We start from the raw sequence: 26663 nt of genomic DNA on the forward strand, positions 1-26663 counted from the left end.
CCTCTACATCATGTCATCTTGCTTGGCGTTACTCTGTTCTTATAAACTTAATATTCTAGATGCATGCAGGATAGCGGTCGATGTGTGGAGTAATAGTAGTAGATGCAGGCAGGAGTCGGTCTACTTCTCTCGGACGTGATGCCTATATACATGATCATACCTAGATATTCTCATAACTATGCTCAATTCTGTCAATTGCTCAACAGTAATTTGTTCACCTACCGTAAAATACTTATGTTCTTGAGAGAAGCCACTAGTGAAACCTATGGCCCCCGGGTCTATCTTTCATCATATTAATATTCCAACACTTATTTATTTCCGTTGCTTTTTATTTTTGCTTTTATTTTACTTTGCATCTTTATCATAAAAATACCAAAAATATTATCTTATCATATCTATCAGATCTCACTCTCGTAAGTGACCGTGTAGGGATTGGCAACCCCTTATCGCGTTGGTTGCGAGGATTTATTTGTTTGTGTAGGTGTGAGGGACTCGCGCGTAGCCTCCTACTGGATTGATACCTTGGTTCTCAAAAACTGAGAGAAATACTTACGCTACTTTGCTACATCACCCTTTCCTCTTCAAGGGAAACCAACGAAGTGCTCAAGATGTAGCATGCACCTAATGCAATGCGGGCAACCAAACGCTGGGTCAAAATGGCTGTCTCATGCAACTAGGGGCATGCAGGCAACCAAACTATGTGCATCTGGGGTTTTTTGGCCTGCATCCCCTCAAACCGGCTCAATAGAGCCAGGCTCGCCGGGTCAGGCTGAATCGGCAATGTAACCAAACACGCCCCAAGAGAAACTTTGTCTGCTGCCACAGCAGGGTTGAATGCCGCATCAACATAGGCTGACAAATCTGTAGGCAGTTAGGCAAATTTGTGCTTGGGGAAGAACCGGAGTAAGAGCTAGCAAGGAGCTTATCTTCATCCCAAAGTATGGAATTGGGTTTTCAAAGATCGCCAATATGCTAGGATAGCCCCCTCCAAATTAGTCTTAAGATGATCATGAATATTTCCCCATCATTTGCACCAAGGGCTAGTCCATATGCAAGTGCTGCCATTAACAATTGGAAGTTGACAAGATTTAAGCATAAGAGGAAGAATGTTAATAATAGATTCCTAAAAAGTAGGCCTGGGAGCAGAAGACTGAGGTTTCCAAATAGAAAAATTATGGAAATATTTGGCGCTCTAAGGATGTTGGCAATCAAGGAGGATGGGTCATTGATAATTCTCCAAGCAGCCATAGTCACCAGAGATTTATTCATAAGGGAAAAATCTCTAACACCCCCCACCCCATCATGCATAGGTTTACAAATGTCCTCCCAAGCTCTAAAGCAAATAGGATTGGACTCACTTTCTAGATTCCATCCCACCAAAATTCTCTTCCAGTTGAAGTAAGTTTTGCTATGCTACATTTGCTCAAGAGAATGGCATGTAGTAAACATGCAAAGAAGCAAAAACCGATTTAATGAGGGTGAGTCTACCTGCATGTGGTATAGGTTTGAACTTGTTAATAATAAAGCTATAGGTTGCAGCTCTATTCTTGCTCGGGGGAATGAGATGGTGACCAAGGTGAATAGTACTAAGGTCCATATTTGGAACAGGAAAAAGATTTTAAATTAAATTCCTAAAGGCATTATCCATATGTTTACTAAATAAGATGGCATATTTATTCCAGTTGGGGGTTTGACCAGAGACAAAACTGAATTGATTAATTATGCGAGCAATATGATTAGCATTATTGTTATTTGCCTTACGACAAACAATCAGATCATCGGCCAACATCAATGAGTTGATAGGGGGACAAGAGGGGCCCAACTGAATGCCACTAAAATGATTGGCATTTAAAGTCTCCTGCATGTAAAGCGACAATTTGTTTGCGGCGAGAATAAAAAGATACAGAGATAGAGACAACCTTGTCGGATACCTCGAGATCCCCTAAAGCTGCCAAACGACTGACTATTAATGTTAACTACAAAGGTGGTAGAGATTTGCATTCAAACATCATATGCACAAAATGACCATGCAACCCTTTACGTGGCAACACCCTCCTGATGAAGCTCCACGTTATTCTATCAAAGCCTTTAGCAAGATCTATTGAAGCATTAAAGTTTTGTGTTTCCAGGGAGCTAGCTGAAATGAGTGAGTAATTTCCTGGGCAACAATACAATTCTCCTACCTTGAATAAAAGATTTGCTGAGATTCATCATTCATGTATAAATGTAATCAGGGAGGCGATCCTTAAGCCTATTAGCCAAAGTTTTGATGATAATTTTATAAACTACGTACATTACAAATGTAATGAGTCTAGAATCTTTAGGAGTTTTGGCATTATCTTTTTTCGGAATCAATGTAATATTTTTTTATATCCGAGAGCGACTAATGTACTCCCTCTGATCCAAATTAATTGACGCACCACTTAGTACAACTTAGGAAATAGAAATCTCGGACAAACTTGATTACAACATTACCAATCCATTTCCAAGCCGAGAGATAGAAAGCCACATTAAGGCCATCCGATCCTAGAGAAGCACTTTTCTTCATTCCTTTGAGAACCTGCAGAATTTCTTCTTTGTCTGGCACCAAACAACAATCTGCCATGTCCTCAAGATTATTGCCAAGGAGTGAAAGAACATAATGATAACTAAACAAATTAGAGAAATATTTAAAAAAATATCATCAGGATTTCAAAACATGTTATTGTTATGGTCAAGGATCACACTATTCTATTTTGCAAAAAAAGAAGAAAAGGTTCACACTATTCTTTTTTCTCCTTTTGAGAGCTAAAAATAAGTGGTGTTCCTACCCCCTTTGGTCGCCCAATGCCCGCCCTTTGACTGAACCTGCGAAATTCCAGGCGGATGAATATTACAGCAAACACGCTAATATACGCCCAACTCTCTTTTTTTTTGAATAAAATATACGCCCTACTTCATCAAAGTTCAAAACAAATAACTTGAATTCTACCATTCGGGCACTCACCACCGCACTCATCAAAGTTAGAACCCGAACCCGCTAGAGGAAACGGGTCAGAACAGAACCCGCAACGGAAGAGCTCGCCGGAAAACCCCATCCCGTGCCCGTCGCTAATCCCCATTTCCCACAAACCCCCCGTCCCCTCGCCGCCCCAACCCAACCACTCCGACTCCGCCCCCATCGAAGCTTCGAGAAGCTTCCAGGAGCTACGGTTTCCCGTGCCGACCTATGGCCGCCGCCGACGCGGTGCTGCCCTCGCCGCCCCCGCCAGCGCGGATCGTCGTCGTGGTGCTGGCGCTCGCGCGCTTCGCCCTCGCCCCGATGCTGGCGCTCGGGCGCGTCCTCTGCGTCGCGGCGGGGGCCCTCCCCTACCTGTGGTTCGCGGCCGCGTGGGTCATCTCCGCGGCCTCGGCCGCGCAGGTCGTGGCGCTCCGCGCCTGGGGCGAGGGCTCCGCCCCCTTCCTCTTCCTCCAGGTGTTCACGTCCGGCGCTTACAAGGTCTGCGCCTACAGCTTCCTTGTCTTGCTCGCGCTTGCCGCCCTGCTGTTGTGCGGCCTGTGCGTGGCGTACGTGATTGCAGTTCTATCTGGATCCGGTTCATCATTCAACAAGGTATATCTTGCAAATTAGCTCCCTGTGTGACATTTGTTCTGGCCGAATTACAGCAGTATATATATATACGCTAGTGGATGAGTAGCAGTGGTGTTTCCATTGAGCTCATTACTTTCATTTGCATCCTTCCATTTTCGAACCATTAATTCCATATATACTCATTCACATCCATATGTTTTTGTTGAAATTGTTGCCCTCCTTAGCGCGCCGGAGCAATCGCGTGGGAGTCAGCTGCAAATCACTCGTTTAGGCTACCCCGTGCCGCGGTGCTTGGATTGATCACAGATGTGTCTTTCTTCCTGCTACTTGTCGCCGGTCTTCTGTTAGCGATGATGTCACATGTGGAGGGATCAATATCTCAGGGAGAAATGGTCGGCTTAGTAATCGCGGATGTGGGGATATTTGGTATGCACGCGATATCTTGCATTCTTATCATTCCAGCACTAGCACTTAGTGTCTGGAGGGAGGACCAGGCGGACAGGACAGCACCATCGCAGTCTTGTTGAGGTATATACATATATCTCTTCCCCTTTGCTTTGAAATATGCACATCAATTGAAAAGATCATATGACTCACAGATACATGGAATCATTTATCTTAGTTTACTGCCTACTGGTGTTGATATTTGATTAGATGGAGTATTATTGTATATTAAACCAACAAGGATTTTGCTATTTCCTCTAGTCATTGTATTAGCAATTTAGTATTTATGATAAAATTGGGACCGTCATGGAACTTAAATTTGTGTGAGTAGCCAACTGATGCAGCTCCTACCATGTGCTTTTGTTACAAAGTAATGATAATAAAATGATCAGTTCTACGTATTAGAAAAGAGAAATAGTAATTGCTTACAGATTGCCATGCCTTGCTCTGTCCACTGGTCATCATACTGTAATTCATGAGAATATGTGGGGCTTGTGAGCTCAAGATGGTTTCCATATGTGAAGTACCTACTGATTAGGCAATCTTTTACCATCAGGTGTTCTGCAATTCAGTGGCTAGTTTTGAGCTAGCCACCATGTACATCGAATTTGCACCTTTGACTTTGAGGCACTCAACCATCCAAATTAGGCTGTCATGCGGGCCAAGAAGAAGTATGCTTCATATGCTGAGTTGCAATTGTTGTCCGTTCCCACTCTTGATCTAAAAAATACTTCTCCCTGGTCTAGTTGCGGCGGCATTGTAGTGAGCCTTACCATGTTGGTATACTACCACCACTACTACTACTGTACATAGATCAGTACATACAAATTTATAATTTAGTGTGCTTAATATTGATAGAATCTGCACAACCGCATTCAAGTTCTAGTTTTCTGCAGCTTATCTAATGGAACACTGGTTTTGTTTATTAACAGACGTAACCCTGAATGGAATTACAAGAGCTGACTCTTTGCTGAAGTTTATGGCTGCTGATAAGTCCTGGGTTATAATTAACTATAGTCATGACTGTAGATTGGTCCACTGGCCACTGCTAGTATCGCATACTCCATGTGTTACGTAGTGTTCTAGTGTTTACTTGCTGCTGGGAAGTCTGGAGTACGTGACCATATAATGAGTTGTATATCACCCTGCGGAGGACAATGCTTTTCTAGGCATGTAGAATTTGCCATGTTTGCACTTATGTTGGATGACTACCACTCTATTCTTGTGCAAGTCGTTAGCCCTTGTGGCAGTCATCATAGAATGTTCCGTTTGCAGCGATCTCGGATGTTAGGGCTTTACAGTTTGTGGGAGTACCTTGTTTGTGTCTTGTGGGTGCGGCATGGCATGGGCCGAGCTCAAATGTTAGGTAGCTTAAACTTAAAAAGTAGGTGATGGTGGTATTAAATACTCCCAACGTCTTACATTATGGGACGGAGGGAGTATATCACTACAAATGTTTAAATCGATGGGTTATCTGTGAGAAATGTTTTGATCTTGACTGTGATTCATGTGGAGTAAAATTTCCCCGTATTGTTCTTCAGATTGTTGAAAGAGAACAAAAAATGGAGGAACTATGCATAAAGAAAGACACTCAAATCTGAGCTATTAACTTGTTCGACGTTTCTGGTGTGTTTTTTCTGGAAATTCTGACTACAAGCATGATTAACATTGTTATATTCCAAGTTTCTTTTGTGGACGGCATCATATATGCATGATAGTCTATGATCCATATTGTCAATTTTTCAGTTCATTGCATTGAACTGCAGCAGCATCTTGAATCTACTTCTTGAAATTGCTGCGTTATCCCCAAAAGGAGGGTAGGGATGTAGGATCGAGCAGATCTGTCAGATGCTTCCTCAAAGAAAACAAAAAAGAAGTCAGTTGCTTTTGACAATAATTGTTTTCCTTTCCGGCTGGTTCTTCCTTAAAAATATACCTAATTGTGCAGCTATCATAGTTCGACCCTAGGCTCAAAATTCAGCTTTGCTAAAACCTTTTTCTCGCTGTTTTCCTTTCCGGCTGGTTCTTCCTTAAAAATATACCTAATTGTGCAGCCATCATAGTTCGACCCTAGGCTCAAAATTCAGCTTTGCTAAAACCTTTTTCTCGCAAACAGGCGATCTTCTCTTCTATGCTCTAGCTTGGAACTTTTTTTTTTTGAAACAAATGCAAAAGATTTGCCTCTTCAATTAAATAAGGGAGAGTAGAGTTTAGAGTATTTTACAACGCACTCACGAATGCGGCATGGCAATTACTCGTACACTATGATGTTCCCTAGTTTCTTTCTAAAATGTTGGTAAGAAGGATCATCGGCGGCGCGCTTTTATGGCGGAAAATGCGGGCGTTTCTCTCGTTCCAAATGGCCCAAGAAGCGAGCATGGTGAGGGAGGCAATTGCGTTTCGGTTAGTAATATTATCGTCGGTCCTTTTTGGCCACCACACATTGACGGTTTCATTCAAGTGCTACTCGGAGGTGTCCATATGTGCAAGTCCAAGCTTCTTTATGATCAATCTCCAAAGCCTAAGCGTGTAGCGACACTTGAAGAAAAGATGTGTCCCTGTTTTTTGTTCCCTCTTGCAAAGCGGGCAAAGGCTACAGTTTGGCCAACCAAGCTTCTCCACCACACGATGACGGTTTCATTCAAGTGCCACTTGGAGGTGTCCATATGTGCAAGTCCAAGCTTTTTTATGATCAATCTCCAAAGCCTAAGCGTGTAGCGACACTTGAAGAAGAGATGTGTCCCTGTTTCTTGTTCCCTCTTGCAAAGCGGGCAAAGGCTACAGTTTGGCCAACCACGCTTCTCCAGATGATCGGATGTCCAAATCCAATCTTGCAAGACCAACCAAACAAAGAATTTAACCTTCAGAGGTGCCCAAGCCTTTCAAACCATGCGGTCCATGGGGAGAGGGTCAAGCCTAGAAACTGAGCCTTGTAGGCGGAGCTCGCCGTGTATATCCCCTCGTTCGTATGCTTCCAAATGATATCATCTTCCGCTTGCATGTCAAGGAGGAAGTCATGCACGAGCATCCAAAGGTTGAAGAATTCCGAGATGTGGTTGACAGAGATAGTGGTGTCTTGCTTTATTTTGAGGATCCAAGCATTCCCCTTGAGAGCCTCACGTACCCTCCAATTCTTTTTTTTCGAGGCCTAAAAAATTAGCGGTGCAATGTCCTTGGGCTTGCGACCAAGAAGCCAAGGGGAGTCCCAAAAAAGCTTTAGGCGCCATCCCTGACGGTGATAGTCGTAGATGCATAGAAGAACTCACGGGCCTCTATAATGCAGGGATTGCCAAGACCATCCCGAAGTTTTTGGGGCTCCTTCCATTCAAACCACAACCATCGCAACCGCAAGGCCCTTGCGAAGTTTTCGGTATTGAGCACCCCAAGGCCACCGTACTCCTTTGGTCTACGAACCGCATTCCAGTTAACCTTACATTTGGCTCACGTGGTCTTTTCTGCACCCGACCAAAGGAAAGCCCTCTCAAGCTTGTTGAGGCTATCCAGAGTGCTAGGAGGCACGATGAGAGGTGTGATCGAGAACACCGCTTGGGAGGAAATCACCAACTTGACAAGGGCGTTCGCAAAAGCTAATACAAGGGAACTTTCAAAAGCTAATATAAGGGGACGACTTACAATCAGGCGACTGGATTTCCCCCGGTAATGGTAGCTGGCGAACGTCCACTATATATAGGAGCGATGGCAAGCGAATCATCTTTGCTGGCAGTTTTTATTGTAAAACAAGATCAAACGACGATATTTTTTTTGCCTTCTGAGAGAGTAACTACAATGCCGCCTCAAGAAACTGCCACCTCTCCCCTCTCCCTCTCAACTAGAACTGCTAGGCGAACATTCGCAAATGCCACCCTCCCCGATGAACGTTTGCTAGTTATGGGCGCCCTTTAAAAGAAAACTTTCATTTGAATCATCCGAAGTCCAACGGCCTCCCCCCCTCCTCCCCCCTAGCTGCTGATGTTGCGGCGAGCTACACTGTCTCCGCCTCTACGATGAGGTTATGGTGAGCCCTCACACACGATGCCTCTACCAACCACAACATCGCCGACTTGAGTTTGGCGGCTATATAAATCCTAATGACAATGAGAGCAAAAATAAACAAAAACCACCCGCATCACCGAACCCTCTTCAACACCTACGTCGGCGAGGCCTCGCCGGGAAGCTGCGGCTGGCCACGTCGCTCCGCCTCGTTGTTCCGCTTCATCTCGAGGATTCAACTAAAGCTAAAAAAAATCTCCAGTCAAACGCACTAATACAAATACTACTCCAAAGTTCAAGATAAAAAAAACTTAAATTCTACTCCCTCCGTCCTAGTGGAGTATAATATAAGAGCGTTTTTAACACTAAGTGTGTGAGCGTGGTCAAAAACACTTACACACTTAATGTCAAAAACATTTTTATATTATGTGGCACTTAGTGTAAAAAAGACGGAAGTAACATTACACTCACCATTTCAGCATGCTCGGTTAGAACCGTAAGCATGCTCGGTTAGAACCGGAGTCCACTGGTAGAAACTGAACCCAGAAGCGGCACAGCTCACCAGAAACCACCCTCCGGACTCCCGTGCTCGTCGCTAATCCCCACTCCCCACAAACCCCCCGCCCCCTCGCTGCGCAGCCCACACTCCGCCCCCTTCGGCCTCGTTTGGATGCTGGGTAGGAAAAAACCTGGGCCATAAACCCCCTAGGGGAGATTCCCCTGTGCACATGCAACCCCTCCCACCACGTGGGAGATGTTCCCATTGCCCAGGTGCCCAAATAGTAACATGGGAGGGAAGGAAATCCCTTGCGTACTACAGACAAATATAATATAGCAGATCTTACATAAACATTCTATAGATAATTTTGAAAAACAACCAAATCATAGATAAAAATTCCACAAATAATTCTGAGAAACAACAAAAATCACATTCCACAAACAATTCTAAGAAACGACAAAAATCACAGGCACATAACAAAGGTTCATAATTCATGTCAACTAGAATTTTAAAAATATTACTACAACTTATCCATCACTTCATCAAGCTTAAGATATCGGTCTGCATTTCACGACGATCAAGCATTGGCCTAAGCCGTTCTCATGTGCGGAAATAAAAGCAATCATTACAAAAGTTATTAATACATCGTCAAGTTTGTGCACTATAAAAAGTTCTGGATTATAAGTTGCCATGTCCAACGCAGGGATACTTTCGAACAAGATGGGCCGCAAAGCAACAATCACATCCTACTCCGGTCTTTTCTCCACTCCTTCCTCGACATCATGTACCACAACTTGATGCTGGCTGAATGACAAAAAGAAATAAGTTAGCTAGCATCAGTTCAGAATCTCACAACACTATTTTGTAGTATAAGCAAACTAATGAAATAGTATCAACCAACATATGATTCGTGCACTGTGCATAAAAAAAATCAAGACTACAAATATAGTTTAGGAACGCAATCACAAGGCTGTCCCCAATCTGTTTACTTGAAAAAGTCTCCAGATGAACAAGGCAATATATTGCTGTGAGGTGAGTTATGAGGCAATAGGAGGTGTAACCAATGGGAGGAGGCCACCAAATTAAGTATCACTAACAAGCTTATAAAGGTACACAGAAACTACCAAACAAAAGGCAGTAACATTTCTCCAAATGTGTGGCTCTTCTAGTCAGTTTTAAAAGAATGAAGTGTGTTTTGTCTTTGCTTATCTATCATCGATTAACAGAGAGAAACAAGCTTATACAAAGCTCCAATCAATAATGCCACAAAGTAAATAAATATAAATGGATGTAGTGCAAAACAAGGTGAACTGGTTAACCTTATGCTATCTACATCTCAGAAATCTCCTCCTTCAACCAATAAAGCCGAAGATTTGAGTCCTTGGTATTGATGAATATTTCTCGATTCACTAGGCATTTGAAAAGCCCTAGTGCCTTTGCTTTTTCTGCGACTGATAGATCTTTCATTGGTTCTAGCGCAGCCACACAGTTTCCAATCGAGAACATATCATCTTGCTTTGATTCCTTCAACTCGTCAACCAGTTTTGCAGATTGTTTCTTACGAAAATCCATGTAGTCCTCAAGTACAACAGCGATCTGGCTTTGCTTCCTCTTTTTCACAGGCAATGCTCCCTTTTGTTCAGAGTTGGTAGATGTTGTAGCTTCAGGTTCATCTCTTCTTGATGCCGCTTGCCCTTGTATATCAGATGAGGACATACCATCATCAACATTGGTAGAGGAGATATGGTTCAAATCATTGGTAGAGGAATCCATAGGAGAAATGGCATCGCTTGTGAGATCCACTTGCAGAATTGATACAAAGTTCAAGTCTCCTGAAGCAACACTTCCTGCTCCAAAAAAGAATAAACATATCAGCATGTTCGCTCAAAAACATCAAATTCATCTATAAATGCAAATACATATATTTACGGCCACCCATTCTAGAAAGAAAGTATATATACACATAACTTGGTCCTTCATTGTACAACTGTTTAGAAAGAAAAGGAGCACTCAAGCAGGGTGGATGGAAACACATGAAAAAATACAAGTATCTCAACAATCTCCCAAATACTATATAATTAAAGCAAGAATGAAAAGGATTTAATATGCAGGGTCGATGGAAACACGTGATACAAGAAACACACCTTCATGTAGTGAAGGCAATAACTTGAAGAGCATGAATGGTTTTGAACGGAACTTCTTTATCCTTGGACGGTCCTATTGAATGCAGCAACATTGTATGGTTGGGATCAATAAAACAATGCCTTGAAGAGCATGAATGGCAGTGAACAAACAATATATCAAGAAAAGAGCTAACCTTGATAAGTTTATCCCATATTACAGGTTCAGCGATGATCATGCAAAGTGTATCATCCCATCCCGTGCCACTCTGTTTCCGAGAGTCTCTCACTGCCTTATAATTTCCTTTTAAATCCTTGTCCTTCTCTTGGATTTGTTGCTTGGTGAACTGAGCTAGTGGAAATTTCTGATCGAATGTATTTGTAATCTTAGTCCACCCTTCAGCAGTCCACCCATTTTGACCTCGATAGATGGGATTGTTGTGGTCAAGCATTATATCAACAAGACCTTTCTCATACGCATGGTCCCAAGATGCCGCGCTGCCATAGCTACATTATTGAACCAACAATGGGGTACTAGTTAAATTTCTCTCTACCACTACTTCACCTAAGAAAAGGTGAGAATTTTTTACAAAATAAACTCATGTCCCACTAGTTGTTATAATCAGCCCACATTTGCATCGCGATCTGATCTTTAAGAGTGTTTCCATTATTTGCCTCATTGTGATGATGTTGGTTGACATCATCTCCCTCTGGAACATCAACATATGTTTCTGGTGGAATTAATGGTGGTTGGTGATCCAACCATGCCTCATCACCACTTTGAGCTCTAATGATGTTATGGAATACAGCACATGCCGCCGGTATCTTGATTTGTGACTCTATAGGGTAGTGATTGCCCACTTCCAAGATAGGGAACCGTTTTTTAGAACACCAATGCTCCTTTCGATGTGGTTCCGGAGAATTGCATGGGTATGGTTGAACAGCTCCCTATGGTCGGCATAGCCCGTATTAGATGAGCGCCGCCTCCTAAATTCACTCAGGTGATACCGAACTCCTCGATATGGTGCAAGAAAAGAAGGCGTGTTTGCATATCCACCATCTATGAGATAAAATTTTCCTTCCGGCACATGAAACCCCTTGCTAATAGCAGAACGAAGAACTCTTGCATCTGATGCGGATCCTTCCCACCCACATGAAATAAATGTGAAATTCAGATCAAAATCACATGCAACCATGAAATTCTGTGAGAGGGTTCCTTTCCTATTCTTAAATGGGGGGCCTTATCTTCAGCAATTGTGATGGGGATATGTGTTCCATCTATAGCACCAATGCAGTTTTGCACATTGAAAAAGAAACAACAAAGTTGGTAGGTTTAGAAATCTATGTGGAGAAGTTTTCAAAAATTCCATTGATATGGAGATGTGTGTGTAGTGGTTCACCTGGAAATAAGGCCAATAGCGATTGTTCAAAACAATCTTCGGATGGGGCTGGAGTGAACTTGGAATCTTTATAAATCTTTGGGCTAGAGTTGGAATTAAGTCAAAAATCCTGTTTATCTTCCTATGAATTGTTTCTGCGCTGTGTTGGAAGTATTTTTGTAAATCTTGATTACTAGCATTGTGCGAAATCATGTACATGAACATTGCCAACTGCTCCTCGACAGCAACACGCGACGTGCCCTTCAATATATTCTCTCTTCTAAGGTAATCCACGATAGACTTAAAAATCTCAGGTTCCATCCGAAACTCAACCCAAGACCAACTCTCATGGCCTTCTAATATTTCCTTAACCTTTGCAGCCCCGGATAAATATGATGTGTGAACTGGATGCTTTTCCTCATAAAGGGAAGCATATAAAGCGGGAACCAAAAGGAAAAATAGTTCATCGTCTTCTTCTTGTTCTTGCGAGATAATCTTAATAATTGTATTTCTCCTAGAATCCATCACTACCCAATGAAAACAAAATTAATACAACGATAATAATTATAAATAAAGCAATAATAATACCATCTCTATTGAGCAATTAAATCATGACCCGAATCATTAAGAGCGTTCGGTTGAACTATGTACGAGTAGGTCTATATGGAACTTGCAATATATTGAAGGAAAAAAAACATAAATTCAGTCGCCAAGATGCTCGCTAAACCAGCCAATCAGGTAGCAGAGCAAAAAACTAAGGTTCAGCTCCCACATGGGTCTGGGGTTTTATGGGTTTCAGACACAAATCACAGAACCAGTAGCTAGGAGCCTAGGAAGCTCAGGAGTGAATACAAAAAAGATAATACCATTTCTATTGTAATATCTACGTACATAATTAAGAGCATCAGTTTTCTCATATACTAAAATAAGACCACTTTCAATACTAGGCAGAGAAAAACAACATCACAAGAGCAGTAGTTTTGCATAATTTAAGCTTCCTCAGTGACCATGTCAAAGGGATGACTGCGTCACATACCTTTCTTGCTCTGACTGAAAACTTCTCAATGATCGACGTATCAAAAGGCACCAAGCAATTGAACACAAAGTCTTCGGATAAAGCCAACTTCTAATGTCAGAGCACCTGCATTTGAAACACGATAAAATAATGAATAGATACATATAGATAACTAAATAGAGTAGACCCACAAATCAACACCTACTAGAAAACAATGATCAATCAGGAGGATCAATCAAATTTTGGCAGTAGGTAGCACAGGTTGAAATGAACGAACAAACAAAACTACAACAAGTATGCGACTGGACTCAGTAGTAACACCTCAAACGATACAAGGTAGTAACACCTCAAATCGATAGAGCGACAAATCGACTGTAGTCAGTCAGTCAAAGAGATGTGAACTCCGGCCAGCTAGCCACAGCGACAAATCGATAAAACAAGTGTAGTCTTAAGAATGGCATCACATCATATCCATCAAGGAGCAGACGGACATTTTTGCCCGCAACAGCAGCAACTAGAGACTAGGGACCAACAGGAGCAACAAAAGCAGTATCCATCAGACTTGCATATATAGTCTACACAAGCAACCTTCACTCAACTAGTACACAATGGGTACCAAAAAAACAAACACGCTCAACTCAACTAGTTTTTCATCGCCAAAAAAACTCAACTAGTGTTTTATTGCCATCAACGATCTTAACCCAGCAAGCAACATCTTCTTCCACCCGAACAAGTTCAGCTACCCACGCCAAACCAAAACAGCAGCAGACCCATCCCACCTACAACCATAGTAACCACCGAGCTTTCTATGATATAGTTCATCTCATGTGTCATTCAACTACCATTTTGCATCAATTCTACCTCCTTGAACGAACCCACCTACAAACAAATTTGCCCTCTTCACAATATAATAGAACATTGTGCATATAGATTAGCATCACAGGGAGGTAAAGGTGGCTGTGCTCACTTGTGATGTCAGTATAGATAGAGCACTTCAAAGCATTCGATGTTCTTCAGTACAGCTGCTCACTTGGGGTCAGGGTACAAACCTCAAACAGGAGAGGAGGTCCCTTGATCTGTATAGACGCTCGTCAGTGCGTGTAGCAGGAAAGAAATCACCATGGCAAAGAAAAATAGTGAGTGGAAGAGGAGGAGGGGATAACCTTGATGAGAAAGAGGAGGATGATCTATGGCCGTCGTCTTCGCCGGAGATGAGTGATGCTTCGAGGGAGAGACGAGATCCGGGAAGAAGGGGATGACGCGCCCGGTCGTCGTCGCCCCCGCCGGAGGGACGGGGCGTGGAGGTACAGGCCGGAGCGTGGTGGTGCTTCGCTTCCAGTTGTTGGGCGGAGCTTTGGCCGGAGGAGGGCGGAGCGTGGTGGCGCGTCGTGCTTGGATCTTGCCGCCGCCGCCGCCTCTCGTTCGCGAGACCAAGAGATCGAGGGTTTCCTCCCCGGCCACTCCAGGCGTGGAAGTTTCTCCCAGGGAAAAGACGTGGAAGGGGCCGGGGCTCCCCGATATCGTGGGCCACCAAATGGCCGGGTAGATCACCCAGGGCCAACTTGGCTCGTGGGTTCCCAGCCCGGGGAATAAGCAGGGATCCCGGGGGGAAACTGTGAAACCAAATGAGGCCTTCGAGTGCGAGAAGCTTCGAGGAGCTAGGGTTTCCCGCACCGATCGATGGCCGTCGCCGACGCGGTGCTTCCCTCGCCGCCGACGCCCCCGCCCCCGCCCCCGCCGGCGCGGATCGTCGTCGTGATGCTGCTGCTCGTGCGCTTCGGCCGCATCCTCCGCGTCGCGGCGGGGGCCCTCACCTACGTGTGCTCGTCGGTTGCGTGCATCTCCACCGGGGCCGCGGCTGCGCTGCTCGTCGCGCACCGCGCCTGGGGCACGCGCTCCGGCCCCTTCCTGTTCCTCCAGGCGTTCATGTACGGGGGGCTCAAGGTCTGCGTCGTCAGCGTCCTTGCGTCGTTCGCGCTTGCCGTCCTGATGGTGTGCGTCCAGCGCGTGGCATACGAGATTGCAGTTCGAACTGGATCCACTTCGGAATACAATAAGGTATCGTGCGAATTGACAGCTCCCTGTGATCTTTATTCCGGTCCAATTGCAGCAGTATATAGGCAAGTGTTATGATTATGATCTTCGGAGTAATTCAGTTGCCATATACTTATATTGTTGTCAAATTAATTTCGTGCTTCAGGTTGTCCTGAACTCCTGATGAGCAGCAGTAGTTTTTTTTCCATGTGTGTTCATCACTTCATTTGCATCCTACCATTTCCGAACCATTCAATATATACTACGTATGGTTTTGTTGAAATTGCTCTCCTCCTCAGAGCCGCTTCGTATCAACCAAATGGGAGCCGCTTTCACACTTGTTTAGGCTTCCACGCGCCGCGGTGCTTGGATTGGCTGTGGATGTGGCTTTCTTCCTGCCAACGGTCGCTGGTCTTCTGGTAGCGACGATGTCGCCGCACGTGGAGGGTTCAAGATCTCAGGGTCGAATGGCCGGTTCCGTGATCATGGAAGTGGGGTTATTTGGTATGCTTGTGACAGCTTGCTTTGTTACCATCCCAGCGCTCATTCTTCATGCCTGGAGGAGGGACCAGGCGGAATGGAAAGCACGATCACAGTGCTGTTGAGGTATACCTCCCCCTTTGCTTTGCTCCCCTGTTTCTGTGAGCCATATGATCATTTCTATTATTATCTGCATATTTTGTTGTGGCCTCCTAATAGCATGAAAACAGTCCTCCAGTGTTTTTAATTACTCCCTACTGGTGTTGATATTTGTTAAGATGGAGAATCATTGTATATAAAACCAATAATGAGGTTTTTGCTATTTCCTCTGCTCATTGCATACTAAATTGGGATTGGCATCGATCTTAAATTGTGCAAGTAGCCAACGAATGCAGTTCTACCGTATGCGTTTGTTATGAAGTGATGATAATAGAAATGATCAGTTGCACGTATTATATTAGAAAAAAACAAATTAATTGCCTATGGTCCATCGTTCGCTGTGATAGTTGTATCTTTGCAGCGAGTGAGATATAACAATGTTTGCATGCTTCCAAACTGTTTGCAAGCACCTTTCTTGAGTTTTCTTGTCATTGCTAATTTCTCCATTGAAACCAATGGAAAGACCCAAAGTTTTGAAGTTTTGGCCATGCATACGAGTCTACACTTCTTAGCTGCATTTGGCATTTATGACTTTGTACCATGTTCCCTCACTCTGGTTAAAAGAAGTGAACTGTTTTTTCAGGAGTATGCAAATTGCATACCATAGCTTTTATAGAAGGCAGAGGTAAATGTAGAAGAAATATCCAAGCCACTCACACCACAAGCCGGTGCAAGAGCAACGAGAAAACTCTAACTCCTAAAACCATGCACTACTCATTGAAATGTTGAACTCTTCTAGCTCCAGCGAGAGCCCACAACTTGAGCTCTTCAAAGATTTTTGAAGCCGATACCCATTCGGATACCGTGTCATGCCTACCAAACACTCGTCCATTCCGTTGCTTCCAAATACTCCAACACACAATAGTGATCATCGAATCAAACCCTTTCCTGTACCTTCTAGGAATGTGTTTGCGATTAGAGCTCCACCAAGATTCAAGACGATCCGTCACCGTCGGCAGCAGCGCCAAATCAATCCTTGCCCTCCTGAAGCAAAGATACCATACCTGGCGGGAGTAGACACGTTGCAGCAAAATATGGTCCACAGTATCTTCTTATTGATTGCATAGAAAGCACGATTAGCTCTGATCCTGCAAACCGTGCCTCAATCTCCAATCCGAGGTCCGCAGTCGATATTGCAGCAAAAGCCACATAAATATCTTACATGGCAGGGGAGCCCAACACTGCTAAACTGTCGATGCACATTGGAACCTGATGGCACCCTCCCACAGCATGTGATATGTAGAAGCCGAGGTGTACTGCCCCTGAACGTTCCACTTCCATGTCGCAACATCTTCCTGATCAGGGGAGATTTGCATGGGCAGCAGAATCTCCCAGAGCCAGATGAATTGCACTATCCCATCGGTAGAGAGCTCTCCAATGTCAGATGCCCAGCTGTGAATATACAGACCCTCTTTAACCGATCTGCGACTGATCACCTGGGTCCGGACGTGCACCACAACAATTGGCGTAATTTCCGCCAGCCTAGCACCATTAATCCAACGGTCTCTCCAGAATAAAATTCGATTCCCGGTTCCCACCTGCCATCGCACCAAACTGTCGAACGCCTCCTGGGCCTGAGGATGAGGTGACATGTTCAATCCCTTCCAGGTTCTAGTATCGTCCGTGCGCTTCAACCATTCCCAACGTAGGTGCAATACCTTGCCTCCTGAGATCAATCACTCCCAAGCCTCCGAGGCATTTTGGCCTACAAACACGTTGCCACGTCACCTGGCAATTCCCGCCATGGATTTCTTCTGTCCCAGCCCAAAAGAAGGCCCTGCAGCCCTTGTCAACAGTCAACACGATCAGGCGCCCACTTCGGAGCGTATGCCACAATCAGGTGATGTGTAGGACAGGTTCTGATAACATTGTTCACAAGGATCAGCCGTTCTGGCCTGGTGATCAAACCTCTCTGCTATCCTGGAAGTAATCACAGCACCGAATCAACTACTGGTTGCCACTCCGACCTCGTGAGCTGTAGCTCCAAATATTTGCAGGCAAAAACTTCCATCTTCCACTGCATCGCCGCAGCCACCGTCTCCCTCTTCCACACGGATCATAATGACCGATGACTTGTTGAAGTTAACTTGAAGACCCAAAGCAGCTCCATAAATGCGTAGAGATTCGTGGACACACAGCAAATCGATCGCCCTCGGCCAGGCGAATAGTACTACATCATCCGCATAAATAGAGTCTCTGGAGAGGTGAGCATCCTGCAATGCACCGAGCACTCCACATTCGTGCTCTCGGGCGACCATGGAGGTCAAGGTGTCCATGGCGATCACAAAAAGGAGGGGTGAGAGCATGTCTCCCTGACGAAGCTAGCCCACGTGCGTGGATGAATTTCGCCCCACCCGAGCCATTTACCACCACTCGAGAGCTAGCCGTTGTGAGCAGGGTAGCAACCCAAGCTCTCCAGATCTTTGAGAATCCTTTAGCTCGCAGCACCTCGAACTGGAAGGGCCATGACAGAGAGTCAAAAGCGCGAGATATGTCTAACTTAAGCAGCACACCCTTGGCCTTCCACTTGTGCAACTTCCTCGCTAACTGCCGGACAAGCATGAAATTATCATCTATATTTCTCCCTTTTATGAATGCTGATTGGTTCACCATTACCAGATCTTCCATACGTCAGCTGAGTCTCGTCGCGAGCAATTTAGCGCATATCTTCGGTATACCGTGAACCCAGCTAATCGGATGAAAGTCAACGATCGTGCATGCATCCGCCTTTTTTCGAATCAGCGTGATCAGGGCTTAATTTAATCAGCCAAAACTGCGGACGTTATCGAGAAACAGCTTATGAATTGCTGCCATGACATCTCCTTTAATGACCACCCACACCTTCTGGTAGAACAAGCCAAAGAAACCATCGGGGCCAGGTGTGCAATCTGCCGGCATCTCCTTCATTACCGCCCAGACTTCCTCTTCAGAGAAAATCAGGTCTTGATCACTAAGATCCACCTGGGCAATGTCAAGGAAATCCAAATCAAGAGCATGCTCTCTTGCCTGTGCTGTTCCCAGGAGATTCTTGTAAGCAGCATGAGATAATTCCTCTTTTCTGCGTTGATCTGTAATGGTGTTAGGGTAATTGCCGGTATCATTTTTTTTTGTTTTACTCCCATTGGCAATAAGATTGAAAAACTTCGTATTAGCATCTCCGTCACTCAGCCATCTAATACGCGAGCTCTGTCTCATGATCATACGCTCAAGCGATGCAAAACCCAGCACTAGCTGCTTCAACGTGCGTCTCAACAACCTCTCCGCCGAGAGAGATCTCCATTTCTGAGCACAATCGAGGCGCAAAATCACATAATTTGCGACGGCGATCTGCAGCTTCACATTACCAATGCGCTTTTGTCCCCAAGCCATGAGATAGCGCGCCGTGTTTCTCAATAGCAAATCCAAGCGCTTGAACTGGTCAGTAATGGTTGTGTCGCAGACCCACGCGTCTCTGACGGCCTCCTATAAACCCTCAAGTTTTGCCCCGGAAATCTCGAACATGAAGCGGTGCCTTGGTTGGATGCGCTCACTCAGTGCCAAATGAAGCAGACAATGATCAGGGTACGCCGTGGATAGCGCCTGAAGGAAACATTCCAAATGCTCCAATTCCCAATCCACTGAGACAAAAACTCTGTCAATCTTGGTAAGCGTGGGTGATTCCCGCTCGTTACTCCACGTGAACCTGTGCCCATGCAAGTACAGCTCTTTGAGGCCATTGTCATCAACGAACCGCTTGAATCTTCCCATCACTCTTCAGTCCAGGTTAGCATTATTCTTGTCAGATGCGTGTAGAATCAGGTTAAAATCCCCTAACACCAACCATAGGCCAGGGCAAAGCTGGCGGTGAGCCGAGAGCTCCTCCAGGAACTGCATCTTCTCCTGATCCTCTTGGGGTCTGTAAACAACTGAAAGCCACCAAGGTGCACCCTCCGACGGCGAAACATAGCCCATGATGAAGTTTGTATCATTCACAAAGTTAGAAATCTGTAGCATGGAGGAATTCCAGGTGATAAGGACCCCTCCCTTAGTCTCGCACGCAGGAAGGTAAGCATAACCACATAAGACGACCCAAAACATTCCATAATAGTGTACTGGTAGATCACCGCCAGTTTAGTCTCCTGGATACAGAAAATTGCAGCATGTAATGAGTCAGCAAACTCCCTTAGTCTGGCACGCAGGAAGGTAAGCAACTAAGCATAACCATCGTAAGACGACCCAAAACATTCCATAACAGTGTATTGGTTGATCACGGCCAGTTTAGTCTCTTGGATACAGAAAATTGCAGCATGTAATGAGTCAGCAAACTCCCTAACCGCCTTCCTCTTTCCTGGACTGTTAAGCCCCCTATCGTTGCAGCAAACAATCTCCAGGTTAAGGCCTGACATAATGGAGAGCATGTCGCCATTGCCATCATCCAACAGCCTATGCTGACACTGCCAGTGTCAGATCTCCATCCACTCCAAGATCGATGGGGATAGCTTTCCCAAAGATAGAAAAGTAAACTGTTTGACCACTTTTGTTACGAAGTTATGATAATAAAAACGATCAGTTCCTTTTACATATTAGGAAAAAGCAATATTAATTGCCTATGCTCCATCGTCCCCTGTGATCATTGTATCTGTGCAGCGAGTGAGATTATAACAATGTTTGCATGCTTCCAAACTGTTTGCAAGCACCTTTCTTGAGTTTTCTTGTCATTGCTAATTTCTCCACTTAAGCCAATGGGAAGACCCAAAGTTTTGAAGTTTGGCCATGGCATATGAGTCTAATCTTCTTAGCTGCATTTCGCATTTATGACTTTGTACCGTGTTCCGTCACTCTGGTAAAAAGAAGTGAACTGTTTGATCATGTAAACAAAAAACATGATGGTAAAATGACACACCTCTAGTACTTTTAACAATTATCAACTTCTATGTGGCGCTATGCCCACTACATTTTGGTAGAATTGCCATTGTGCCTTTGTTTGCTGTTCTGTGACTCAGTTTAATGCTTTATACTTCAGTAAAAATAAGTAAACTGTTTGATCATGCACATAAATAACATGACAGTAAATGTATGCACATCTAGTACTTTAAGGTGGTGCTGTGCCACTACATTTTGGCAGACGTCCGTTTGAGAACAGTTAATATCTGATGTTGCAAGTTCATATCATCAGTTGTGTGTTTGTTAGCACTACCAATTGAAAGGATGAGAAAGATACGAATTCTATAATATCTCACAAGATAGAAGTTACTTCATTGCTGGAAAATGAGTGGCATGGGCTTTAGATTTACAGGACTTAAAAGTTGAAAATACTCCCTCCATCCGAAAATAAGTGTCTCAACTTATGTACAACTTGCGACACTTATTTTGGGACGGAGGGAGTATACTACTGGATGCTTAATGTTGATTTGGCAATGTTCTTTTATGTGGTAATTTAATCAAATCTTGGGCCTGGTTATTGGCAGATGAAGCTAAGAAGAGGTGTCCGCAGAATTTGGCAAGGAGCTACAGTGCCCATTCCGCTGATGGTTGTGAGTGATCCCAACAGATGCAAGTTTTCAGAGGAAAAACAGCCTTTGAAGACTTGCTTCTTTCTACTATTAGTAGATCCTAATTGTCATTAGCCATGGGAACTTTTGTAGACTTGCTTAGTTCTGATATTACTAGACTGTAATCATCAATAGCCGTGAAGTTTGTGGGTCATTATGGATCTGGTGATGATGTTTGATGCTACTCCGGGCTACTTGCTTACAAGTTTGCACTGGAGTATTGGTGTATACATGATGGTGGAATTTGTGTCCTGTTTGTAATACCCTGTTGGAAGAAAATGCTTCCATTCCATGAGACATCAATCTGGTGATGAATTGGTATGACTGCTGTCAGTTTGCATTCTTATGTTGTATGCATGGTAGTAACGTTCTGCAACTGGGCTATGTATGCGTTGCCATGCATCTCGACTATCCTCGTGGTCATGTTTATCAGGAGTGGTTATATACTGCCACCGTATTCGTTGGGTCCTCTGTTAGAATGTTAACTCTACCTGCTGGCATGCTTGTGTTGTCGTTTTCATCGTCAAATTTACTGCTGAACTTCGTCTACATTTTTAACGTTATGATGATTAATGCTATGACCAGAGATACAAATTCGCAATCAGTGTTGGATACCTGGTAAATAAATTTGCATTGATTATGTATGTTACACAGACGAGCTGAACCATTAAGATGGTGCGCTAGACCGGTTTGCTCATTCATTAATTTGTTATTCTGAATTTGACAGCAAAATGCATGTGTAAATTAAAAAAGCTCTCTAACTTTGATTATGTTCCGTTTTTCTGTTAAGTAAGTGAAGACAAATTCTTCGCACAAAATCTCTCAATGTAAGAATGAATTAGCCTAAAAAGTAACGATCGGAAAATAGGTTAGACATTTTTATCCAATTTTTGTTTACAAGATTCGCTACTGTGAAAAAAGATGTGTGCTCTTTTTCTTACATTTTTACTAAAATTCAGTCGATTGAATTTCCATTTCGTTCTTGGTAGAATTCTCGATCATTGAATCTCGTCGGCAATCGCAATGTGGGCTGCCCGTCATTGATGAGGTGTCTGCTTGCCTTGGTTTTGTGTCGTTGAGAACTGTCACATGCTTTACCCAATTTTCTTTTGTCGACCGTGACATCTGAAGGCACTTCTCAGATATGCATGATGGAATGTGGTCTATAGTGTCAATTTTTCATTACACTACATTGAACTGCAATTGTATTATTTTTATCTAGTTATTGGGTGTGTTTTCTCTTTCAAACCGATTATCATCAAAATCTATTTCCAAGCGAAACGATCTATCAGGACTTTCAGTTGCTTTTGACTATATTGTCTTTTACTTTCAAGCTGTTTTTCAATGAAAATTTACCTAATTATGCAATCATAATAATTTGACACTAGGTCTTGAAACTTTCAAAATACTTCAAACTAAATAAATTGGGTGTTAACCATTTCCCTCAGATTTTTCAACTTCAAATTGAGGAACCCGATTGAGAGTTTTTTTTAATTCAAAACCCCCCAACTGAAACTCAACTCAGTATTATTTCGTCGGAAAGAAAATTTGGTAATAAAATTAGACATTTCACCCGGTGGCTTGAACAAGAAATTCGGTAATTGTGAGGGTCGCATCAGGCACTCACCATTTCCACGTACCCGGTTAGAGCATCTCTAGCAGACCCCTTAAAACCGCGACCCTTATAACCGGGATAAGGGCCGAGAAAAGCGCGTTTTAAGGGCCGAAATCGGCTGCGGCCGAACAGGGCCTGCAAACTAGAGATAACCGTAAAACCACACAATGCAATTGATCGCGATTTTGACAAATAAACACAAATTTCGAGAATTCAAATACAGTTTTGGGGACATTTGAACATAGTTTTCGCACCACAACCCAAAGGACATCGCATCCATCATCACTCCATCATCATCATCATCATCATCATCATCACAAGATGAAATCTTCACCACCACCATTGCCACCACCACTTGCCGAACCACCACCGAACCTTGGCACCGCATGGTCTCTTGCGGCTAGCCTTCTCTCCAAGATCTCCAACCTTGCCATGTCATGCCATTCTTTGGTGACCATCCATCTCATTTTGATTCATTATCATGATCTTGTCCTCCTCTTGAAGGAGCTTGGCCATGGCTTTGTTCTCGTCGGCCATGGCTCTTCTCTCCTAAATGTCCAAGCTCCTTGCACACGGTCTCCTCCTTGAGTAGTTGTCACTTCTCTTGATTCTCTTGAGCCTTATTCTCGGCTAACTCCTTTTTTGCCTCCAATGTCTTGATCACCAATATCTCATTGGACTTAACCATATGATCTAACTTGTCCCGCAAACTTGATGCCTCCGCTTCCTTCTTGATTTTGTCCTTGGCCTTTTTGTTTTCATCGGGCTTGTTCTTGGTGAGTGCACCTCTCTTCGATGGGGATTCTTTGTCAATCACCTTCCACTTCTCGCTATCTTTAAGAAATTCCCAACAATGCTCTAGTTGAAATGCTTTTTTATCGAAAGTTTCCATGTCCTTGTACCTTTCTTGCCCAATTTTGTCCTACAAAATGAAAACAATGTCAAATTATGCAACCACTCCGATGGCTACAAAAGATTTGCACAACTTGGGACATGAAAACAAACTCAGATAATCGGATTCAACGGTACCGCTTGGAGGTGCATTGCGGACTTGTGTCAAACAAGCAGCCCAACGGCTACAAATCGGCCTGATCACGTCCCAACAACCTTGGAGAGACCGAAAGGCGTGTGGCGTCCTGTTGGGATACTTTGCCATCATGCTGAGGTACTGATCCTCTATCCTTTGCCAATACCGCTTGGCGGTTTGGTCAGTGTCGGTGCACGCATCAAGAGACACCGATTCCCAAGCCTTGATCAGGTTTTTTTTATCTTCCAATGGCGTGTAGTTCTTTGATCTTGCGCGTGATTTTGCTTGTACTGTGTCGAACACCCCCTCGTCAACCTCCTCCACATCATCTTCTTCCTAACCGTGACCGTGCACGCCACCATACATCTCATTGTAACCGTAATCACCGATCGGGGCTTGATAGATGTCGATGGTGTTGCCGTCCAACATTTGCACGAAGTCAATAGTCGCATCATGCAAACCGGCACTACAATTTCGCTCAACAAGTTACGAACACGCGCAATGGAGAAAAGTGAAAGAAGTGCAAGAAATCAAAGCATCATACCTTGCGCCCATTCTGTCGAACACCTCGGGGGGCGGCAGTAGCAGCGCCATCGGCGGGCATCCTTGGGGTAGTTCTTGCCGAGGCAACCGGGGGAGGTGTTGGTGGGGTAGGTCTTCCGGCGAGCTTCTTGCATTTCGCATCGAAAGCCTTCCCCTTCTTCGATGGCGGGTGCCCGACCGAATTCACATCGGAGGCGGCGGGGTCGGTGGGCCCGCGTGCCTTCCTGGCAGGGGCTGCGGGAGTGCCGCCCTGGACGACGATGTTACCCTGCCACTTGCGGGGTGGCGCAGTGGAGCCTTGAACGACGACGGGCGCGACATCACTGGCGACGAGATTTGCGAAGGGGATAGCGTGTGGATGACATCCACGGTGATGACCGACGACCGGGAGGCTTCCATGGTGGTGGAAGGAAGCCGGGGAAGGTGCTCCGGAGCGGGCGAAGGGTTGTGGTTGGCGGCTTAGGGAAGGGGAAGCGGAAACAACTACGCGGAAATGACTCCCTCGCCAAATCTCGTAGCGGAGAAGGGTCAAGCTTGGGTCGGCCTCCCATCCTGTGTATCTGAAGGTTGAGGGCGAAGATTTTTCGTGCCTCCCAATTTTTTCTACAGGTCGCGGGCCTTGTCTGATCGGGTCACTTTTTTCGTTCGAAACCATAAACAAGTGGTTATTTTGCGGATCGGCGCGTTTTAAAGGTCGGCTAGATATGCTCTTAGAACCCGAATCCGCATCCGCATCCGCTGGCAGAGGAAATGGGTTAGAGCTGAACCCGGAAGGGAAGTGGGACAGCTCGCCGCAAAACCCCCTCCCCTGTCTCCTGTTCCTCATTAATTAATCCCCATTTCCCACAAACCATTGTCCCCTCGCTGTGCCGCCCAACCACTTCGCCCCCACCGAGTGTGATCGAGAAGCTTCGAGGAGCTAGGGTTTCCCGTACCGACCAATGGCCGTCGCCGACGCGGTGCCGCCCCCTCCCCCGCCCCCGTCGGCGCGGATCGTCGTCGTGGTGCTGGCGCTCATGCACTTGGCCCTCGCCCCGATGCTGGCGCTGGGGCGCGTCCTCTGCGTCGCGGCGGGAGCCCTCCCCTACCCGGGCTTCGCGCTCGCGTGGGTCATCTCCGTGGCCATGGCTGGACAGATCGTGGCGAGCCGCGCCTGGGGCGAGAGCTCCGCCCCCTTCCTCTTCCTCCAGGCCCTCACGTACGAGGCTCTCAAGGTCCTCATCTACAGCATCCTTGCGTTGGTCGCGCTTCTCGTCCTGTTGGTGTGCGTGGCCTACGTGATTGCAGGTGTATCTGGATCCACTTCGGGATTCAAGAAGGCATCACGCAAATTCACTCCCTGTGATCTTTATTGTAGTCGAATTACAGCAGTAATGCAATACATACGCCAGTGGATGAGCCCTGTGTTATCATTATGTTCGAACTAAGTTGCCATATACAGTTCAGGTTGTCCTGATCAGTGGCACTAGTTTTTTTCCATGTGTGTTCATGTTCATCACTTCATTTGCATCCTTCCATTTCCGAACCATTCTGTACATACTCATGTTCATTTCATACCTGTGGTTTTGTTGACATTGTTGTCCTTAGAGCGCTCTAGAAGCATTCACGCAGGAGTCGGTTGCAGAATCATTCAGGCTTCCGCGCACCGCGGTGCTTGGATTGGTTGCGGATGTGGCCTTCTTCCTTCTAGTGGTTGCTGGTCTTCTGGTAGTGATGATGTCGCCGGACGTGAAGGGTTCGATGTCTCAGGGTGAAATGGTCGCCTCTGTAATCATGGATGTGGCACTATTTGGTATGCACGCGACAGCTTGCTTTGTTATCATCCCAGCGCTCATTCTTAGTGTGTGGAAGGGGGGCCAGGAGGACAGGAAAGCGCCATCGCAGTTTTGTTGAGGTATACTACCCCCTTTGCTTTGCCCCTGCATCAGCCATATGGTCTTTTCAATTATAATCTCTATATTTTGTGTATCCTCCTCATAGAATGAAAACAGTCCTCTAGTGTTGTTGATTACTGCTTACTGCTGTTGATATTTATTAAGATGGAGCATTGCATATAAAACCAATGAGGTTTTTGCTATTTCCTCTGGTCATTGCATATTAAATTGGGATTGACATCAATCTTAATTGTGCAAGTAGTCGAACTAGTGCAGTTCTACAGTATGTGTTTGTTATGAAGTGATGATAATAAAAGTGATCAGTTGCACATATATTAGAAAAAAACAAATTAATTGCCTACAGTCCGTTCACTGTGATCGT

General features: G+C 44.8%; 4 protein-coding genes across 5 annotated transcripts; 3 read left to right on the plus strand and 1 right to left on the minus strand.

Moving 5' to 3' along the window:
• Window positions 1-3120: 3120 nt before the first annotated feature.
• LOC119359008 lies at window positions 3121-5271 on the plus strand. 2 transcript variants are annotated; one of them, XM_037625369.1, is made up of 3 exons: window positions 3121-3592; window positions 3796-4099; window positions 4948-5271. In XM_037625369.1, the coding sequence occupies exons 1-2, from the start codon at window positions 3209-3211 to the stop codon at window positions 4096-4098; spliced, it is 687 nt and encodes a 228-aa protein (XP_037481266.1). In that variant the 5' UTR covers window positions 3121-3208; the 3' UTR covers window position 4099; window positions 4948-5271. The 2 variants fall into 2 exon arrangements, with proteins under 2 accessions (XP_037481266.1, XP_037481267.1); XM_037625370.1 differs by lacking the exon at window positions 4948-5271 and adding an exon at window positions 4572-4938.
• A 3707-nt stretch (window positions 5272-8978) lies between these two features.
• LOC119353401 lies at window positions 8979-14504 on the minus strand. Its single transcript, XM_037620028.1, has 7 exons — window positions 14182-14504; window positions 13986-14094; window positions 13040-13144; window positions 10822-11131; window positions 10649-10721; window positions 9824-10351; window positions 8979-9308 (listed from the first exon to the last, which is right to left on the minus strand). The coding sequence occupies exons 4-6, from the start codon at window positions 11074-11076 to the stop codon at window positions 9834-9836; spliced, it is 846 nt and encodes a 281-aa protein (XP_037475925.1). The 5' UTR covers window positions 11077-11131; window positions 13040-13144; window positions 13986-14094; window positions 14182-14504; the 3' UTR covers window positions 8979-9308; window positions 9824-9833.
• Window positions 14505-14698: 194 nt separating this feature from the next.
• On the plus strand, window positions 14699-21589 carry LOC119357631. Its single transcript, XM_037624512.1, has 3 exons — window positions 14699-15076; window positions 15352-15658; window positions 21139-21589. The coding sequence occupies exons 1-2, from the start codon at window positions 14699-14701 to the stop codon at window positions 15655-15657; spliced, it is 684 nt and encodes a 227-aa protein (XP_037480409.1). The 3' UTR covers window position 15658; window positions 21139-21589.
• A 3759-nt stretch (window positions 21590-25348) lies between these two features.
• LOC119357632 lies at window positions 25349-26300 on the plus strand. The gene is made up of 2 exons (XM_037624514.1): window positions 25349-25726; window positions 25995-26300. Exons 1-2 carry the CDS (start codon window positions 25349-25351, stop codon window positions 26298-26300), a joined length of 684 nt encoding a protein of 227 aa, XP_037480411.1.
• The last annotated feature ends 363 nt before the right edge of the window (window positions 26301-26663 follow it).

This window comes from Triticum dicoccoides, chromosome 2A (assembly GCF_002162155.2).
Source record: "Triticum dicoccoides isolate Atlit2015 ecotype Zavitan chromosome 2A, WEW_v2.0, whole genome shotgun sequence".
Classification (NCBI taxonomy): Eukaryota; Viridiplantae; Streptophyta; class Magnoliopsida; order Poales; family Poaceae; genus Triticum; species Triticum dicoccoides.

Coding starts and splice junctions, on each gene's coding strand:
- LOC119359008 (XM_037625369.1), top strand. CDS start 3,209: ATGGCCGCCGCCGACGCGGTGCTGCCCTCGCCGCCCCCGCCAGCGCGG. Junction 3,593..3,795: donor CCGGTTCATCATTCAACAAG/GTATATCTTGCA, acceptor TGCCCTCCTTAG/CGCGCCGGAGCAATCGCGTG.
- LOC119353401 (XM_037620028.1), bottom strand. CDS start 11,076: ATGCTTGACCACAACAATCCCATCTATCGAGGTCAAAATGGGTGGACT. Junction 10,722..10,821: donor TATGGGATAAACTTATCAAG/GTTAGCTCTTTT, acceptor TGCATTCAATAG/GACCGTCCAAGGATAAAGAA. Junction 10,352..10,648: donor ATTGCCTTCACTACATGAAG/GTGTGTTTCTTG, acceptor TTTTTGGAGCAG/GAAGTGTTGCTTCAGGAGAC.
- LOC119357631 (XM_037624512.1), top strand. CDS start 14,699: ATGGCCGTCGCCGACGCGGTGCTTCCCTCGCCGCCGACGCCCCCGCCC. Junction 15,077..15,351: donor CCACTTCGGAATACAATAAG/GTATCGTGCGAA, acceptor TCTCCTCCTCAG/AGCCGCTTCGTATCAACCAA.
- LOC119357632 (XM_037624514.1), top strand. CDS start 25,349: ATGGCCGTCGCCGACGCGGTGCCGCCCCCTCCCCCGCCCCCGTCGGCG. Junction 25,727..25,994: donor CCACTTCGGGATTCAAGAAG/GCATCACGCAAA, acceptor TGTTGTCCTTAG/AGCGCTCTAGAAGCATTCAC.